This window comes from Syngnathus leptorhynchus, chromosome 8 (genome assembly GCF_054491065.1).
Source record: "Syngnathus leptorhynchus isolate UIUO chromosome 8, UIUO_Slep, whole genome shotgun sequence".
Classification (NCBI taxonomy): domain Eukaryota; kingdom Metazoa; phylum Chordata; class Actinopteri; order Syngnathiformes; family Syngnathidae; genus Syngnathus; species Syngnathus leptorhynchus.
This window is the reverse complement of record NC_141202.1, coordinates 3,851,516-3,871,490: the sequence shown is the minus strand read 5'-3', so window position 1 is coordinate 3,871,490 and position 19,975 is coordinate 3,851,516. Positions and strand designations below refer to the sequence as shown.

General features: G+C 39.8%; 2 protein-coding genes across 2 annotated transcripts; one reads left to right on the top strand and one right to left on the bottom strand.

Moving 5' to 3' along the window:
* Positions 1-1,302: 1,302 nt before the first annotated feature.
* On the bottom strand, positions 1,303-9,729 carry pde11al (phosphodiesterase 11a, like). The gene is made up of 20 exons (XM_085917568.1): positions 8,776-9,729; positions 7,724-7,882; positions 7,093-7,182; positions 6,813-6,953; positions 6,639-6,703; positions 6,383-6,509; positions 6,098-6,173; positions 5,697-5,764; positions 5,505-5,597; positions 5,346-5,396; positions 5,114-5,260; positions 4,948-5,055; positions 4,546-4,655; positions 4,393-4,483; positions 3,634-3,734; positions 3,398-3,475; positions 3,249-3,312; positions 3,026-3,100; positions 2,831-2,914; positions 1,303-2,740 (listed from the first exon to the last, which is right to left on the bottom strand). Exons 1-20 carry the CDS (start codon positions 9,553-9,555, stop codon positions 2,534-2,536), a joined length of 2,715 nt encoding a protein of 904 aa, XP_085773694.1. The 5' UTR covers positions 9,556-9,729; the 3' UTR covers positions 1,303-2,533.
* An 871-nt stretch (positions 9,730-10,600) lies between these two features.
* On the top strand, positions 10,601-14,133 carry LOC147051994 (uncharacterized). Its single transcript, XM_085918443.1, has 5 exons — positions 10,601-11,547; positions 11,619-11,698; positions 11,782-11,932; positions 12,994-13,064; positions 13,134-14,133. The coding sequence occupies exons 1-5, from the start codon at positions 11,367-11,369 to the stop codon at positions 13,641-13,643; spliced, it is 993 nt and encodes a 330-aa protein (XP_085774569.1). The 5' UTR covers positions 10,601-11,366; the 3' UTR covers positions 13,644-14,133.
* The last annotated feature ends 5,842 nt before the right edge of the window (positions 14,134-19,975 follow it).

The window sequence follows — 19,975 nt, the reverse complement described above, 5'->3', positions numbered from 1 at the left end:
TCTATTTGAACAATTGATCAATTATTTAGTGTGATAAACCAGTCAAACCAAGCCGATTTTCGGAATGAATATTTAAATTACTTTGCCTATCTGTGTTCAGGTATTCCACTCACAATAAAAATATTTCTTTTATCTTCCTTAACAGTCTCAAATTCAAACCTGACTGTTGTTTTAAGTGTGTCGACATATATATATATGATCAATTAATTATGAGGCTGATTATTCATTCATGTAATCATTAAATGAGCCAAGGAAAACTATTACTGCCTTAACAATTGAGAGTATGTATTAATATTTCAAGTCCACATCACACAATTACTTTTGTAAGGCCCTGGTGTTTAATAATAGATACGGAATATTTGCCCTAATAGGCGGTAAATTGTGATTTCATTCCAATTTGATTTATGTACACAACCTGCACAGATTATTCACCCTTACACAGGAAGCAAAAAGTCATGTGACGCAATGATGATGACTTTGCCTGAATAGAAGTGTGTATGTTTTGAACAAGGGAGCAAAGCGATGGGGAAGTGGGTGGGTTGGGGGGGGGGAGATGGAGAGAGAGAAATCTCTGGCCCAGAATATCGAAAATGAGGTCGGAAGTCTTTCTCTCTCTCTCTCCCTGGTGATGATCGACCCCGTGTAGAAGACAGTCAATTCGTGTTAAATTATAGATTAAGGCTCCGCTCAGGCTGGCTGGCTGGCTGGCTGGGCGCAGGCAGCTGCATGCGCTTTAAAGTGCACTGGTTGTTGCTATGCTAGCCTCACCTCCATGCCTTATTCAGTCAGAACATCAAACATTGCCCACAGATGAAGAAAGAGACTAGATGAATATGTGAAGAATTTTACTGTATGCCCTCTTTCAAAATGTTTCCTTACGTAACCGTGGAAGGTTTACTTTACGCTATGACATCACGTCCCAGGGTTGTTGGTTTTTTTCTGGTTTTTTGAAATGATATATATGACTTGCTAGTTTTACAATCTCCTATAAAATGTATGATTTAAAAACAAAATTTGATCTTAATTTCCATCCAATTTTAATGTCATTTTCTAAAATTCCAGATGAAAGTGACAACGCATTTTTAAAGTCAATTCAGAGATTTGAAACCAAATTTGAAAATAATTGCCAAAAACATGTGCAAAGAATGAGAATTATGTAGTCCGCTAAAATGCATTTTTCCTTCAGTTAGTACACTAATGTGCCTCGTTGTCCACTGTGAGTGCTTGCATGTTAAAAACAAGATTTCAAATATTGGAATTTTATCGATTAGTTTTATTCAAAGACTCAATTTTCAGGGGGTCATAATTATTTGGTGCATTTAATTAGTAGTTTTTCCAAAACCTTCCATGTCAATAAATACCACAAAGATCAGTTTCTATACCTATTAGAATCTTTATACAATTTCAATGTTACAGGCCTTTTATTTGCAGAAATTATTTTCCACACCAATGAATATAACGGTTCTTTGAATTATGGTGTAAAACGATAGTCTTCTTTTTGTCAAGCAGCATCTGTATTTGTGTCCTTGAGAGGAATGGCATGCAATAGCAACTCTCATCAGGGACTCAAAGGCATTGAACATGCTGATGCAATTTTTTTCCCAAGTGATCAGCATGCTGTCATAGTGACAAAATGCAGGTATGATAATGAACGAGCATATTTTTTTTTTTTTTTTTTTTTTTTTTTACAAAATACTGCAAATACATAGCTCCACTTTCAGCAAAAAACAAACAAACAAGAAAACACCTTAAGATCCATATAAAAAATATATTGGAGCTCCTTTGTTTGAGTGCTTTAGGCAACTGAATGCACACAATAGCCTCACAGTTTGAGAACCGATATAAAACATGCCGTTTACAGCAACAACACTTTAACGACCCGAGGCTTGGTTACACTACAAATATTGTGAATGTGGCCATGCAGCAAAAAAGAAAAACCAGAAAGGGGGGGGGGGGCTGGGGCAGACAAGCAGCAAACGCATCATATTCAAGAAAAAGGAAAGGAATCAAAAGACGGTTCTTTTCAAACTCTTTGCTTGCTCGATGATCTTGCTTTTTTGATTCCTTTTATGCCACAAATGATGACATCACACCCCAAAAATGATTTGTTCCATGCCAAGGCTTCTTGCAACACTTAAAAAAAAGCTTTCATTCCCTCAAAAAGGCCAATACATCCAAAATGTGGGATAAATATCTTTTGTATACAGTATATAAAATCAATAATCGGAAATCAATAAGGAATCTAAATCGCTATATTCAGGAATGTCTACATTCAGGATGGTACAAAACACTTTGACTTTTTTGGGGGGGGGGGTAAAATATTTCAACTGCTTTGTGCCAGCATCCATAGGAAAAGTATGTTTACATCAAATGTCACTTTATAACATTTCAGTATTAATGACCTATTAAGGTCATTAATGAAAAGCTTGAGCAGTGAAAAATGTCACTACATGAGTTTGAATGTGACTCTTGAGCAAGTAGTGCACAAAATATATAAAGATAGTATTCATCTCCAAGTTGGTTACTCCAAACTTTATGCTTGACCCTTTGACCCCGAGTTGGTGTTTTCCGCTGGCTTCGCGTCAGACTCCTCGTTGACTTCTCCACCCTCGGGACTCTGACTGACCACTGAAGCATCGTGTGCGTGCTCATTAAATACGCACAGCTCCTGCCATTTCTTTCGGTTGGCATCTATCCCTTCCGCCATTGGCTGCAATTTCCTGTTTAGCTTCAGCAGGGACTGCGAATGCGGGAGAGAAAAATAATATTTGTATCACGGGATGAAAACGATTCATAAATGAAATGAGCATTTTCATCGTGTGTCAGCGACCTGATAAAGAGGTTTACAGATGCCGTCTATCCAGTCCAATTGCAAAGCAGGTAGCTCATCTTTCCGATTTCGATCAAATATGGCCTACGTAATATACACAAAAATATAGACGATTAATATTTATAAAATAAGACCAAAAAAAACCTACACACCCAAAACAAAACAAAATCGATCAATTTTAATGGGTGTTGTTACCGCTGGGGTGAGCTTCAACTCCGACCTCTCTCTGTCTCCTTGCTCAAAGAATTCACTCGTCACTAGCTCGGCAACCTAAATGGGCACATTGATACGACATTGGCTGAGAATCATAACAACTGTATGGAGCGTGCAATTTTGTTGAGCCCGAGGAGCTGTTGAGACCTAATAATTAATTAATTTTTCATTAAAGAAGAATATTCCGAATGTTAAATGCACCAACCTGTTTGGATATCTCCCAAGGCCGAGTGACAGCTCCCAAATCACAGGCTGTCATCAACATGGATCTGTTAAAGCCCCGCCCCCCCAAAATCTCATTGACAGCGAGTCATCGATTTATACACTGTGTATTTGTTATTTCGTACAAAATACCTGAGGACCTCTCTGTGTTTTTCTTCCGTCCAGCTGAATTCTTCAGCGAGCACGCTCTCAAAGAACTTGCTCCTGCGCCTTTGCAAGCAAAGCCAAATCGTCAAGGACGCGTGAGAGAGCGATAAAAAAAAAAAAAAAACTAAAACTATTCAGTGCAGCGAGATTTTCTTTTCATAAAAAACCTGTTTTGTTGTTGGAGAATTAATAATTCTTCATCCAGTGAAAAGACTACTTACTCAAAGTGCAAAGTGAGGTCTGTGGAAAGAATGGCCTGCTTCAATAGTTGCATCATGTTGCTATATTCTTTGGAGCAGAGGTTCGCAAAGATATTGTGACCCTGAAAAATAAATAATACATAAGTCCCCATACGGTCCTGCAGGCAACGATGAGTAACAGTGCCAGAAATGTCTCCTTAAAGCAATTGTATTGGCAAGTTCATCGTCTAATGAAGTCCCCATTAGCGATGTTAATTAGCAACACGCAGTGACATTTTCTGCGCTTTGTTAAGAACAAATCAATCGATAAACACTGCTCTTATAATCCATCTATTGTGAATTGGACACAAATGTCTCAGAAATCTTTCCGTGCTCACTGCCACAGGAGAATTGTGTCTCGATCGTTTCTAAGCACTAAAAACCTTCAAAATCAATTTTGGACTGACCTCCGCTCTTGCTTTATGCTGAATAAGTCACTGTCACAAATAGAGGTTATTTTATGTCCCATTAGGCAGCACTGGCGGAACAAGAAGGGGGGCCATGGGGACACTGGCCTCCCTTGAGATATGGTGCCAAGCCAGATAATTGACTTTTGAGTATTTTCCAGGGGTTTTTTTCCCCCACTTTCCACCTATTCCCAGTCGGGAACATGGAGTGATTTTTTTTTATCAGCATTTTATGACGAATTCTTTGAGTTTGTCAAATTTGCCCCCGCTCCCAAAAAAAAAAGGCTCCTAGCTCCCTCACTGGGAGTCATTGGTGTCCTGTGACAGACCTCACCTCACTTTGTAGGATCATAACTGCATGATTAAAGTGATGATGTTCCAAGGTAGCTGAGGTCCCGTAGAGCAACGCCAAAGCAGAACCTGTCCTGGGGACACAGTAGAAACATGAAAACCCATCATAGATCACTCACATATGTTTGAGCCTTACTTAGCTTGAAAGGCATTGTTGGTTCCTCGATGGTCCAGATCGTGGCACAGACAACCAACCATCAGCGCTAGAATCTCCGCCTCAGATAAAACGTCCTGAAAGCCGGCTGACTATAAAGAAATTATAATTCTAACCAATATGGTACTTAATGTCTTGTATGCAAAGAAGAACGGCGTCAAGGGGGGGGTTAAGGGGTACGTAAAACATGAGCCGGGTGTACGGGGGCAAGGTTAGGCTAAGCTATATGCCTGAAGGCTGCACTAAAACTTAAAATATAGCAGTTTAGCTGGAGCGTATTTATGAGTCAGGAGTGGATAGGGGGCACATAGTTTCACATAGTAATTGATAAAGACAACTCCAATAAATTAAAGTGGATTTACAACCTTGTCACGTGAGACTTACTGTGATCATAACAAACATGCACTGTGACACATTGAAAGCATGTCTCCAGTTGTGGTAGGCCACAGTTCGGTAGTTCTTCCTCACGGTGAGAAGCCAGCGACATAAAACCTGAAGAAAAATATAAACGCTAGATAATAGTCGACCTTGACTTTGAACTGGAATTTACCTCGTAGTCTATTTTAAAAGTTTGGACCACGCCGAGTTCTAGGAACATCCGGAGGGAAGCGGTGATCATGGCGTCGTTGTCCAAAGAGAAGTCGTTGAAATGGAACTCGTCAATGCCGAGCTCGCAGCTCAGGGGGATCTTTGCAGCCTGAACGGAGAAGGTCGGAAACAAAACGTGATTCCGGTCAAGCGGGAAGTCGAGTAATCGTAACTGAGAGTAGACCCGAGATTACCTTGAGTCTATCAACTTCAACTTTTGAGCATGTAGCATGATAGGATAACATCTGAAAAAAAAAACATGTAACTTGTGTAACCGAACGACATTTCAAATCAAACACATAATGTTGTCATTTTTAAAAACTGTTGAGATTGCTTGTGATGAGTTCTGTTACATCCAATGCCACGGACTGCTTGGCCCAGGTCTTCTTCACTTGATTGTACATCATTGTGTTGTTGATGCCAAGTCCACAAAAAATCACAAACGCCTGCACAAAAAACAAAATAGCAGACAGGAGAAAAAATCTTTTCCGTGCCTTATGTGGTCACTCTATAGAAAACCCGGCACCCTCCAAATAATTGCACACCTCAAACAGCCTCTGATCTGCATCGTTGAAGGTCTTCCTGTCGAGACGATTCAATATTTGAGCGACCCCTGCGGAGGAGCAAACACACATGAAATAAAACGTTTAACTATTTAGCAGGCACGGATGGCAATGTGGATCAATAGAATTGATGCTGGGCGGAGTTCATAGGGCCCAATCAAGATTGCTTTATAAGCCAATGAAAAACTGTTGGAAGACCATTTAGAGTGCAGTATTTGACAGCTACCAGTAGAGGGCGCTGTTAAATCATTCTCAACAACCGTAATTTGCTAGCTAAAGAATTTTATGCTACTATTTGTCCATCTACGGTCCATTCTGTCATTTTTTTGCTTCCCTAATGACTTTGGGAGAAAAGTGAAATTGATGTAATCTGTCAAACCTACCAATAATCTGATGCGTTCGATTCCAGATCGGCACACACAACACTGATCGGATATGAAATCCCGAGGCTTGGTCTGCCTATAAACACAGATTCTTAGCATAGTTATTGAAATTCTTATAAGTGAATGTAAAATTGTCACAAAGTACTCCGATTATTCCGTTGTAAAGTGCTAAAATGAATTTTTGATTATTCAAAAATAAATATAGATAAAAATAAAAAAGATTTTCAAATTATATAAAGATTTTAAAAAAAAAAAGAGTAAAAAATAAATTGATGCTAAGCTAACCTCAGCGTCAAAGCGCGGGTCCTGGCACACGTCGCTGATGTTGACGGGAAGTCCGGTGGAGGCCACCAGCTCAGCGATGCTATTATTGATCAGCCAATCAGAGCACGACAGTTTATCTATGCTGATGCTGCATATGGGTAGAATGCCACAAAAAAAAAAATTTATAATAACTGTGAGCTTTCAAACACAACTGCTGTCCTGCTGCCTAAAGCTAAACTCAATTTGACTTTCTGGAAACTTTTTTAAATTTATCTACCTGATGTCATGATGCATGTTGCTCAAGGGGGACATCAGCTCAAACGTCTTGGAGAACTTCACAACCTTCCAGGACACATTGCGTTAAGTTTTTAATTGCTCCTCAAGGGAAGCAAAGACCTCTAATCATTAAAATAAAAAGCTTTTTTTTTTTTTTTTTTAAGTAAGGCCTCACCGGTGAATCGATGTCCTCGAGAAGAAGTACAGAGCAGCGCTCACACTGCAGGAGAGTCAGCGCTCGCTGCATGATCTTCCTCACGATCTTCTCCAGATCGGTCTGCTCCTCAAACAGATCATTGACCACCTCCAGTAAAGCCTGAAGCAACAGAAGGTAGTGTGGAATTCTTAACAATACCATATAATGCAATCAAATTGATCACATTAGCCATACAATAAATCATGTCAAGGATTTTATTTGATTTTTTTGTGTAAAAGTATTTTGAAGCATCACTCACCCTGCTCCTTTCATACTCCTTGCGAGACTCAGAAAACAACTTTGCATTAGAGATGGAGATCCCACAGAACGGTAGATACATCTGAAGCACCTGGTTGACCAAACAAACATTTACCAAAAAATAAATAAATCAGTAGCTTGTGGGTGAAAACAGTTTCCTCCGTGAACTGCAAACGGATTTCATAATGAAAGCGATTCACATCAAGGGGGTTTAAACTTAACAGGTCAAAGAAAACTAAATGAACAGATGAAACAACTCAGTTCTGCCACCTTGTGGACAATCTCATAATCAACTCAAGGTGAGCAGGCGAGTGAAGTAGCGTGCACTCTAATTGAGTGGAAATAATTTGAAAGACATCTCAACTGTCTAAATGGATTGGCAAGTCGAACAAACTATGTACGACGTCATGGGCAATATACAAAGAGTGTAAATAAGGGCAGTAGGAAGAGCTTTGATGCACTCAGAAGAAAAAAAAAAAAAACATGTCCTTGCTCGAAGTGTTTACACTCAAACTGCTTTCCTGCTCGATCTCTTTAACGTTCCGTACGTCTATCAGCTCTCGGTATTTCTATCCGGCCCATTGACCGCGGGCGATGTAATGTGAGTGTCTCACCTGTGTGAGATGTCTCACCTTCTCATCATCTTCAGTGAAAGGCGTTCCCGTGGGGTTCTTGTTGATTGCTTGGACCACGCCAATGACCTCTCCATCACTGTTGCAAATGGCCATACAGAGAATGGACTGAGTCTTGTAACCGGTTAACTTGTCAATCTCGTCACTGAAGCGGTGGTCCTGAAAGACACGTCAAAGCGCCCCTTTTGTAAGATGATACTTATTTTCTTTGATTTAAGCAGCCTCCAGAGCACTTATGAAGATCAGCCCTGTCATCGGCCATTGTCGGGGACATTGAGCGTGACAAAAATGTTGGTCATTATTCTGGTTATGTCACAATGAAGACACTAACTGTGGACCTCAAAAGTAAACGATTGCATTGACTCCTCACTCCTGATCACACGAAATGACTTTATAGCTGAGATGTATATGAGAAACTGGACAAAATATCTTTCATGTATATTCAATAATTAAAACCCTCTAATATATATTACATGATGAATAAATAAGTGCAACATTTGAATGTAAGATTTGAAATAATCAATGATATAAGATGAATTCAAGCTTATATGCAAACAAAAGGTGGATTTCCCTCACAAATGTATCATTTTAAAAAGCACATTTATGAAAGACTGCCCTAAAGCTTTATAAGGCAAAATAAGTCATAGGCCCATAGTGACCATACCATATTAATACGTCTCTTAAATGTCTTCAATAAGTTTAAGATTTAATGAGCTACTTTATAGTAGTGAAGACGTAGGAGCTGTAGAAAAATAATCTGCTATGGTCAATATGGTTGTCAATAATATCAATGTACTAAACAATGAAACAACTCATTAGATTGCGCAATTGGTCATCAAATATAGTGCTTCAATATATTGAAGTGCGATTTTTTTGCACTTATGACATTTGGCAGTTTATTTTTCAATTCTCATGTTCATGTAATATTGTTTAATAACTGATCATGCTAAATTTACTCAATTTTATTTCATATATTATGTATATATTTTATTATTATTATTATTATTGTTATCAACAAATTGGCATCTTATTTCGTGCTTTACTCCATTTACCTCGTACGCGTTGGGGATGTTGACTGTCTCTCCATGCTCGGCCACGTATCCGATGATGCCCTTTCCCCATGGCACCTGCACCTCGCTGGAGTTGAGGGTGCAGGAGGAGGGTCTGACCGTGGTGCCCGAGTGCACGTCAAACACTTTGGACACCAGCGTCCTCTTGTGCGGGGGTCCCTCCACGAGGAAAAGGGAGCACCTGTCGGCGTCCACCAGGATGCACGCGTTGATCAGGATCTTGTAACTCAGGTTGGTCAGATCCAAGTCGTTGGAGATGTCTTTGACCAGTTCCAAGAAGAACTCCCTCTCGTTGGTCTCCCTGAGGCGACACTTGTGGTCGGTGGCGGTGGACGCGTACTGTGGCACGCTGACTCGAGACTCCAGCAGAGCGCTGAGGATGTGCGCCGTGGTAGGAGGCAGCGAGCTGGCTTTACGCAGGAGCGCGCGACGCCTCATGCTGGATTGCGGGTCTTGCTGGCTGAAGCTGGCGTGCTCATCGTAGGTCCTGTGCGCCGTGGTGGCTTTGGACCGGGCGAAGTTGCGCCGTAGCTCCATGTGAGACGACCTGCGCCGCAGAGCTTCCGGATTGGCCGGCCACAGAGAAGACTCCCTGGCCGGGGTTCCTCCGCGTCTCTCATCGGCCGTGGTTACTTTAGGAGCCTGGTGCTCCCTCAGCCACCTGCTGATGTGTTCACACTTGGCTTTTCGAACCAGATACTCCTCGAAGAGTTCCGGGTGGCCGTCTAAAAACGCCTCGACATCAGAGTAGTCCGAAGTCATCACGCTGGTCTAGATGGTCGCGAGGAGTAAACGGCGCCCGCGCTCGCTCGAGTGCAGGAACATGAGTGAAGCTTGCACGGTGCGCTGAGGCTGCGCTGTCCTTCTAACATGAATCCATTCATTTCCCATGTGAACGCCATCTTCTGAGCAACACAGTGGGAGGGGAGCAGCTACAGGTGGAGTGGACTTGATGCATAGAGGGTGCAGAAGATCACATGACACAAGTCACCTTCAACTACTGAATAGACGTGCTGGCAATAAAGCCACTTCATTTATTCACTTTTGTTATTAAATATACAAGCATGAAAGAGCACGTCTCATTTTTCCAGCAAGATGAGGAACCAGGAAGTAAGAGTAAGGGACATTTCGTCACTTATGTCTGTTAATTGGTTGTTGTCAATTATGCTCATTATCGCCGCCTGCAGGACAGGGATAGAAACGTTTAGATTTTTTCTTTTAACTAAATGGGACTGAACAGGTTATGGCGTGTTCTTTTCCTTTAGATACTGTTGCTTCAAGACGAGAAATAAAAAGAAGCAAAATGTAAACAACCAACTGCATTCTAGTAAAACGTCAGCAGGGGTCACTCTTTGTAACACTACTTTTATTTTAAAAATGTACATTTAAATCTTCGCTCAAATGTTTTTCTCAAATTAATGAATAAAATTAGTAATACAACCTCAATGCTGCCTCGCTGCTGCACAGTATTATATTTGATGATGCAAATATGTTGCAATCATTCCCTTGGGTTCACATTAATCATGCCCATTGTTACACATCAAAAACATTACAGGCCGCTCTCCACATTTCCTGTCGGATCTACTGTACTCATCTTTTGATCTAGGCTTGCATAATTTTACAGCTCCGAGTTTGGTTGTTGGAATCTGGGATGTGGCCTTCCTGTGTGGAGTTTGCATGTTCCCCCCTTGCTGAGTGTGAATGGAATAAGATCCCACTGCTTTCCTAATGAAGACTGACGCTTGGATAGGAAGATTTCCTCAATATTCTAAAAGCACTGCAAAATTTGATTCAGTCCAATGGTATCTTTTTCTATTGAATCCAAATCTCTCTAATTGTTTACCGACCTGCTGGACATTTGTATTTTACGGAGACTTTCAAGCACATCTCATGGGAATCCCAATTAAAAAGCGCAATGCGGCAGATTGTTGTGATACATCGCAGCTGAGTCAAGGGAGGGAGAGCTTTGTGTATTGTATAATGTCCAAGGCAGAGAGCAACGTATGCATTCATCTTTGAACAAGATGGAATGGAATGCTAATGTGATCCATCATTTAAACTGCATGCTTACTATTGACTGCCACTTTTCAACTTTCTATGTTATGCATGAGAATATGAGCAATTTGGCTGGCAGCCAGAACGGTTTGTGAATCTTTTCGCGGTGGGGAAAAAAAAAAAAAATCTGCTCCTCTGTTTAATCATCTCGTCAGATTTTTTATTTTTTATGTTTTTGCAGCCAGATGGAGTCCTCTTCAATAAACAACAGCCTCACGTTAGCATACGGAAGCAAAAAAAAAAAAAAAGAATGGAAACCACTAATTCCCGTTTTCCAAACTGAGTCAACGCTGACATCAGTGATGTCATAAAGACAAATGATGCGTAAACAGCTGTAAGTTAAACAGTTTGAATCATTTTAAGTAACAGTCTGAATCATTATTGGCTATAAAGTAAACACGACACACACGAGGAGTAATAATGTTCTTCCGTAGCGTTGCAAAACTCACAGATGTAAATCGAACGAGACGATTCCCTCGTCAAAATGTGTTGGCGGCTGAGCCCACCTTGAACACTAAATGATTTCCAAACAGAGAGAAAGCACAAAGTCTGTCAACATCCCTATGCATCCCACATCCCCCATTTTGAATTGTTCCCATCCTTCCGATTGTCAAGCAGTCATCGGGCAGGAGTTCAGCGAGGCCTCTTTTATCAGCCCCCCAACAACCCCGGAGGTCACTGAGCTCGGCGAAACACAAGGTACCGAGGCTTGCTAGCGCGTGGCTAACAATGAGGTGACGTTAGTAACGTTCTGCTGTTACCTCATTCAGATGCAACGTACAAGCATGAGAATGAGACAAAAACGTTGGCAAAGACACCCAAGTTGACAGGAGACTTTAACTTCTCAGATGTAAATGATGTATAGTTCTACAAAATTCAATCATATCTCCATTTTTGACTTTTTCCCCCTCCACCAATCATTCTTGTTTTCAGCGTCCGAAACCTACGAGGGGAGTAAGGAATGCCGTGAGAGCAGTCTTGTCCAAACCCAAAAATCACGAAGAGGTTTCCGAACGGACGAGTGGCATGTTGAGGACGGTGGATAGGATGCATTGGATCACCACTTCTCAGACGCACTACAGAGGTAAATGCATTTGAATGTTTCTTGTAAGAAGGTGAAATGGAGACGGAATGCTGATGATCAAACTGCATTTTGGCCCGTCACATTGGGTTTCATTTATTCGATTTCATTTCGTTGGGTTTACGATTTGAGTCAATGGAACTTACCTGCTTCCGCTCTTCTTTATCAAAATGCTGCTGCCTGTTTTTTTTTTTTTCTTTTGCTGACTGAATGACATTCTATCCACTGGCTGAGCTAGCGAGAGTGCCGCTGGGGCACTGCACCACCCTGAAATATGCTTTTTGCTTGGATCTCACCTCTCTCCCAGGTGCCAAAGCAACAAAAAAAAGTTAATTTTACAACTAAAAAGTCATTCAAATCCTTCTTGAGGATTTTTAGCCAACAATTAAATCCTTTTTATTGGAATTTATATATATTATAGATAAAAAAACATTTAATTATACATATTTAATTATATATATATATATATATATATATATATATATATATATATATATATATATATATATATATATATATATATATATATATATATATATATATATATATATTTATATGCATATTTAATGAAGTGTATTTTTTTATTGCTTTAATACGCATATTTGTGGTGAAAAGCGTGACTGGATCCTCTTTGGTTGACACTGACAGCAGCGCTACTGCAAAAGTTTTTAGTTACAATCTGGCTCAGTGTGAAAAATTGGTTGATCGTTTAAAATGGTTTTTCATCTCACTCTCACCTTTTCCTCCACTCCGCCGAGATGTGTCCGCTTCATTTTCTCTGCAATGCGCCAACCATTTTGTATTTCTTAGCACTCCCCTCTTTTTGAATCACAAAGTAAGGAGATTGAACATAGTGATGAATTTTCAAGGGTGTGAATTAAACTGAAACTCTTATTAATCTTTTTTTTTTTTTTTTAATCAAACATGACCTCTGAGAAACCACAATTGACTATTTGAGTGAATATCTATCTCTGATGTACTGTCACAACCACGTTTGATTGTGAGTCCAGTACTCTTTTGATGAACCACATTGTTCATCTTGCTTTTTTTTTTTTTACATAAAGGGTTGCAGAACGCTTGCGAAACTGATGACTTCAGGGGAAATTTGAGCGAGCCCAATGGGAGGACTATCGAGGTGAGAAAATACACAATTAAGTCAACACACCAGCATTCCACTATTCCTAATGAGAGGCCTTTCCTCCAGAGAGAACGCTCTGTTTACATCCTGGTTCCCTCCAAGCTGAGACCGAGACGAAGAAACATGAAGAGCTCTTACACCGCCGACATGTTTTTACCGACTACCAACCAAGGCGCTACTTTAGCTAGGAGGCAACGTAGCCCTCAGATATGCAGTCAATGCAATAACGCAACGGTTACACGCAACAATTCCTCAAACACCGGCGGAACAGACAACGGTCAGTCCAATCAAACGGAGCGCAAGAAAAGAACAAAAGTGTCGTTTGACCAAAAGCTTCCCGCATTGGCAATCGATTTAGAGGCCCAACGTAACCTTTCGCGTTACCGCGTGCTGCCCGGTATCTCACCGATGGGAAGAACTGTTGGAATTAGGCCCGGTGTAGCCAATGGCCTATTGGGTATATTCGAGGTGAAAATCCCATCACAACTTCAACGGCTCCATCAGGCATACTGCTCTGAACTTGGAAGACAAGGCGTTAATGAAACACGACAACTACGGCATCAACCCAAACATTAAGCGATAAACTCGTCCATCAACTTTTAGCAGCCTGTTACGGTGGTCAAAATGTATTGCACTTGAAATATGTTAATAGTTTAGAATTGTATATAATGTTAAAAGTAAAAGGCAAACATTCAGACATGAAAAAAGGCTTAAACTGCTGAAGTTCTGCATAAAGGTGCTTTGTGTGTCCCTCATCTTGAAATTATTTTCATTTTTATGTTTTCATTTCATTGGTCATTCAGTTATGCTTTCAGAATAAAATGAGTTTCTGATTTGAAAAAAAAAAAAAAAAAAACATGGACCAACCGTTGCTCTTCTCTTCGACTTTTTACTGCTCCTTCGCTGAGTGGAACTCGGTGATGAGCGGGATCACGTTGGTTCATTTCTTTTAATGGTTGCGCTTTCTTTCACAAGACTTTTATGCACATTTATTTTTATTGGTTGTAATAAAATAGTTCAGAGACTCTGATAACCTGCAATAAATTTGAGGTTGCTTTGCCTCCTCTGTGTGTCAGTGGGCATAAACTTAAATAGTTTGACCTGACAATGCAAATTACAGGACTAAATACATTTGCAGCCACGTGAAAAATGATTATGGTTGCATTTATTTGCAGACAAAAATTCAAAATATAAGTACCACTATATACACAATATAAATGTAAATATACTTTATAATGTATGTATACAGGGAGTCCATAACAGTCTTTTACAATATAAAAATTTAATACGGAAGCAACTAAAAAGTTTTAAAAACATCTATTTTGACAGTGAGGAGTAGAACGTACATTTATCAGTTCAAATCCATGGAGTAAAAATCAAAATTCTCAGTTAAATTACAAATACCAGTAAAATCTTTGAGCGTACCAAAATATATTTGCATTTCTTTAACATGAATTGTTTTTGTTTTTTTTATGGAGTTCACTTTTTTAAAAATGTATACTTTCCAGTTTAATCTGATTTGACTGTAATCCCAAAACAAAATCTTCAAATTAATCTATAACGATTTGAGGGCATTTTAACCACTAATAAGCAATTCCCAAGTTTAGTCAGAGGAGGGCAGTATAACTTCATATTCGTCCCACTATTGTTTTTTGGGTCATTTTGTTTTTGAAACCGTGTTATAAAGAATCCTCCGTAGTGTGTTATTTGTTCTCAGATATTAAAAATAATTTCTCTAAAGATTTACAAGAGATAAACAAATGGAACATATTACCAGAAATTCAATTTTTGGGTGTCCCCCGACATACGTCATAAAACCACAACGGGGGAAAGAGAATACAAGCCACGCCCTTTAAAGTTCCGTCATCTCCATTCTTAACTCCCATTGGCTCTTATCTGGATCAACTACCAAGTATCCTCCTCCTGCATGCCGCGGTGAACAAATGTTATTTTTTCCCCCTATATGAGTGGAAGCTATGCTGGTGAGCGTGTCACGAACCAGAAGGGAGTCTGCTTAATTCAACATCTTATCATTTTTCCTGCCTCTTTTTTTTTTTTTTGGTGTCACTTCCGAAACATCCACCCATCATCACCAGTAAATCACATCTGTAACTCTCATCACGGTGAGTTGAGCTTCCTTCACCTTCTTAGTAAATTGCTGTTATTTCAAGGCCGTTTGTCAAGTCGTATTAAGTTGATTTAGACTTTTAGTCTCGTGTTTAAAATGTTTGGAACTCAGAAGATTAAAATACACCCATTCAAAAGATATACTTAAATGTCACGTTAAGAAAATGACAGCCATTGTTCATACATGAACAATACAGTACATGTATCGTACATACATATATATATATATATATATATATATATATATATATATATATATATATATATATATATATATATATATATATATATATATATATATATATATATATATATATATATATATATATATATATATATATATATATATATATTTATATGTATTTGTACATGTACATACAGTACACAGTATCTCACACCCACTGCTGCAGTCAAGACACAAATAAATATCATTTCTTTAGTCACTTTCTCTATGTTAGTCATGAGCAAACACCCACATATTTCTTTATAACAGTGACTCGCACAAGTTTTGAGGTCAGAGTGACTGGCTGACATTCATTTACTGGAATTTCACGACTAACGCAGCATTCTTCGGGTGCACAGAGGCGCCTTTCAGGTAAAGGAGTGCTATGTGGGTGGGTGGGGGCTTACTGTGCGCTGCTTATTGATGGGAATTTGAAGCTAGTGTGCTTGTCAGATGCAATGATGCAAAGCTGTTTTTCTCTCATGATTGAAAATGCAACCTTGATGGATGCCTGCTAGATTGATGACTTTTTGTCGGTTAAAATGGGGGAGGACTAGTGCTTCACAGTTTTGAGTTTGCATGTTCTTGCTTGTGGGGTTTTTACCATGTTCCCCAAACGTGGATGTTAAATGAATTGAAGATTAGATTCTGTCCTGAGGTGTGAAGGAGAGTTTTGATTGGTTGGTGACAAGTCCAGAGTCATCTGGGATAGAAACACTGCCGCAGCTAGAGGGGGGGCCACGGGGGGCACTGGTGCACCTGAAATATGCTTGCCCCCATGATGCTAGGGAAGATAATAGATTTTTCTATATTTTCCCACGTTCACCATAGGAAACATAGGGAATGTTAATTTTTTATTTTTTTTATTTGGATTTTCTGAGGATTTTGCGTGCATTTAAAAGTAAGATGAATGAACACAGCACGGGATTGGAGATTAACGGTAAAGTTTTAAATTTTTATTTCCTCTAAAGCAATCAATCCCAGAAGAGAGGATTAGTGGCTGTTAAAGCCAAAAATGTGCTGTTGCCAATTTTGGTGTCCTCCATCATTAACACTCTTCACTGGCCCATCGACTGGGCGTGATTAGTTTGCCAAGAAAAAAAACGCTCAGAAGTTAATTCTGTTGCACATATATCTATTCCGTGACAGCTCAGTGGAGTAGGGGTTAGCACGTCTGCCACGCAGTTCTGAAGTTCCGGGTTCTCGTCTTGCTGGACATTATTCAACTTTAATTAAACATGCTAACATTTTTTATAGGTATTTTAAAAAGCTGCCAGGTCAGCTTTGTGTTAACCAGGGTGCTGTGAAGAAAAATTGTATACTATAGAGTTTATTTTCATAGAAAAGCTTCATATAAAAGCAATTTATTTATTCAAATTTTTAGTAGCTGTTGTTGGGTGTGGGAACTGTTCAATCTTTTAGATTATGGTGTTACAGGCCAAGTCAAATGTTATTTTTCACAAATGCCTACTTTGGACACTCCTGCTATAAATATTGCACGGATGTGAATGCGGTCTTGAATAATTGTCTGGATGTGCTTTGCAATCAGGCATGATTAGAAGTCAACTGAGGTAGGCTCCATCTCCTGATGAGGACAAATGGATGTTCTAATTTGGTACAGGATGACACATCTTTAATTACTTATCACTGGAAATCTTTCATTAACATTGCTTTAGGCCAGGGGTGAGCAACCGGCAGCCCTCGGGCTGCAAGCGGTCCCGACCACACTCTCGGACTGGCCCCACTCACATCTGACGGACAAACAACCATGACCAATTTAGGGGTTCAGTACCTCGTATGTGCTCAAGAACCAAATCTCCACGGCAACCAAATTCATTTGTGGCTCTGTAAGCTTAAGCGGAAGAATGTCGTAACGATTCTCATAACACGGGAGACTGAGCGTCAAAAGAAATAACTCCACAGGTGTTTTGCTTATATGTGGTTAGGTGATCAGTAATGGAGGTTTCATTCACGTTATGAAGGTTAAAGAACAGGAAATGGAATTTATTGTCGTGCGGTACGCACATCTCGACCTTGGTTTTTTTCGTTTAATGTGGGTGATTTAAAAAAAAAAAAAAAAAAGAATAGTTTTCTTTCCGTTGGTGCTTCAGCAACAGCAGTGTCTATGTTGACATGATCAGCCATCTGTTGAGCTGACAGTCTGTGCCCGAAGGAGTTTGAAATGTACTTTTTGGCACTAACGGTGTATTCTGAGTGATGGATTTGTAGACGCCACGCTTCATTTCCCTCAAGTTTTCCTAATTCAAGCGATTTATCTACTGGGCATAGTGCCAATACAAAGCTTCCTTCTTTAATGCGTGGCCACTTGTCCCTTTTAGCAATCTGCCAGTCCGGTGTCTATTTTTTTTTTAAATTTGTAGAACTGCTGTTGCTATTTCAACAACAACCATACAGACTCGTGTTTAGGTCTGTCGTGATGGATTTTTCTCGCCTAAGCTTTAATTGGAAGCCGTTAATGGCGTCATTTATCAGCGGCAGTACCAACCCGAAAAGGCAATATTACTTGTGTGCAAGGTACAACGATGATCTCAGATTAACATAAATTCAAAATCCAAATATTTTGACAACTTTAATTTGTTTTTGTTTTTTCTTTCTAACCCGAACCTGGAAAATATGACCATAATCCTTCGGGAGAGTCCCTTAACCGTGTTTGGTGGTGAGCAAATGGTGCATGTGACTCACACCTCCTTAGATGGCCTGTCACCTTCTTCAGGTTGTTACACACAGCAGTCATGTGACTATGGCGTTTCAAACCCATCATGCTATGTATTTTTCTTTTCTAAATCATCATCATAGCTTTTCACGCCAAACAGCCAACCATTTTAGAGTGTTCTGATTCACATTCAGCAAGTCAGCGTTGTTCAAGCTGCATGATCTCGGAGGATATGCTCCACGGTCTGGGCGACCTCTCCGCATTCGCACGACTTGCTAAAGCATGGTCGGACTTTTTTGGCGTGTAATGTTAGGATTGGTCACGACGAGAACGTTCCTAACTTGACCCCTATAAATGAGGTCATTATTATATAAACAAGTAAAGAAAAGATCATCTGTTTGGATCTCGTGCATACGCAGGTGTTCTTTCTTTATGGGTCACACCGCATGAATAATTCATGAGGCTTTAGGAGTAAACAGGTAAATGTTGCTTTTTGAAGATGTAATTGTTCAGTCACATGTCGAAAATGATGCAACATTTGTTTTTTTACATTTGTCACGAGCATCCGTAAAAATTTTATGATGTGATTTTTTTTTCTTTCTTTTTCCTACGTGACTTTCTCAGTCAGCTCATTATAGTGCCATGCTGGAATTTTTTTTGAATAGCAGCTTGCTGCAGCCTTCTCCTGGCACCAGAGGCACAAGAAAGCTCCAACACACTCCAGCAGAAACTCAACATGAATTTTTAACAGGCTGCACTTTTAGATCTTTTTAATGGAAAAACAATTGCACATGCAGAATATCTGAGTTTTGGTAACTGAATTATTCAAAGTGGTCAGAGTATTTAAGTGGCAGCTCTGATGTACTTGAATAACATATTGCTTCATTTGACCCCTTTTTGCTTTTGAACTAATTTGATTTCTAGCTTGATTTAATACTGGTTCACTTCATCCAAGTAGCTGGATTCAAGATAATATAGAGAATTTTAAATGTAGAATCACATATAACCTACACATTGAGTTTGAAACACGTGGGTGGTTCTCAGAAAGTATGGTCCAGTCAAATGTACCAAAACACTGTAGGTTTGTTTCCTTTTATGTCCCAAATACACTGCTGGAAATGACTTGGAGCATTGTCAATATACATTTTTTTCATTATATCACATTCAGCAACAGGAACTGCCCAGTGGCCTTTTCTTTTCTGGGTCAACACCTATATTAAATTGACAAAAGGCTAACGGGCAAGCCCCTATTAGCGGGAAAGTGGAATCGTGCGGTCGTCTCGCATTCAGCAAGCAGCAGCTGATTGTTCAGGTTGTTATAAATTACGCCAAGCGAGCACTTATGAGTTTAGCATATTTACAAGATGTTCCTTACTGATTTTTTTTTTGTCAGCATAAGTTGAGCAGTTCTGACTCTCCTAATGAGCAGTTGTTGAGCTAAGAGGCTGTCACAGTTCCCCACATGCTGAATATACTCCAGGCAGGGACCACTCGTGTGTGTGTGTGTGTGTGGTTGAGGATGTGGGGAATTTACAGGATGTAAAAGTGTTTGTGCGAATATTTGTGTTTGATATTTCCGACTCCTATGAATGAAGCGCATCGAGTTTCACGGTATAAAATGTCATTGTCACATTTTAAATGTTGTTATTTGGACTTAAGCCTTTGCAGTCTTTGCCCATCAGGCCATAAGCAGCTCTGCGCAGGCGTTACCATCTGTGTGGCTTTTTCTTCCAAGGGATTGTCAATTAATGGACCCGTCATGACAGGACATGCAAAAGGGGCTGGTGGAATTTGAACACAAGCTACAACAAAACGGGAATGACAGAATGAGATGTGGTGAAGGCACAAAGAGCAGGTGAACCAACACGTGACAGGATTCCGATC

What these genes read in the sequence shown, in the direction of transcription:
- pde11al (XM_085917568.1), bottom strand. Translation starts at nt 9,555, where the DNA reads ATGACTTCGGACTACTCTGATGTCGAGGCGTTTTTAGACGGCCACCCG. An exon ending in GACCTCACTTTGCACTTTGA is followed by an intron (nt 3,476 to 3,633) that starts GTAAGTAGTCTT and finishes TTGCTTGCAAAG; the next exon opens with GCGCAGGAGCAAGTTCTTTG. An exon ending in AAACACAGAGAGGTCCTCAG is followed by an intron (nt 3,313 to 3,397) that starts GTATTTTGTACG and finishes GGGCTTTAACAG; the next exon opens with ATCCATGTTGATGACAGCCT.
- LOC147051994 (XM_085918443.1), top strand. Translation starts at nt 11,367, where the DNA reads ATGATTTCCAAACAGAGAGAAAGCACAAAGTCTGTCAACATCCCTATG. An exon ending in TGAGCTCGGCGAAACACAAG is followed by an intron (nt 11,548 to 11,618) that starts GTACCGAGGCTT and finishes TACCTCATTCAG; the next exon opens with ATGCAACGTACAAGCATGAG. An exon ending in CCAATGGGAGGACTATCGAG is followed by an intron (nt 13,065 to 13,133) that starts GTGAGAAAATAC and finishes CCTTTCCTCCAG; the next exon opens with AGAGAACGCTCTGTTTACAT.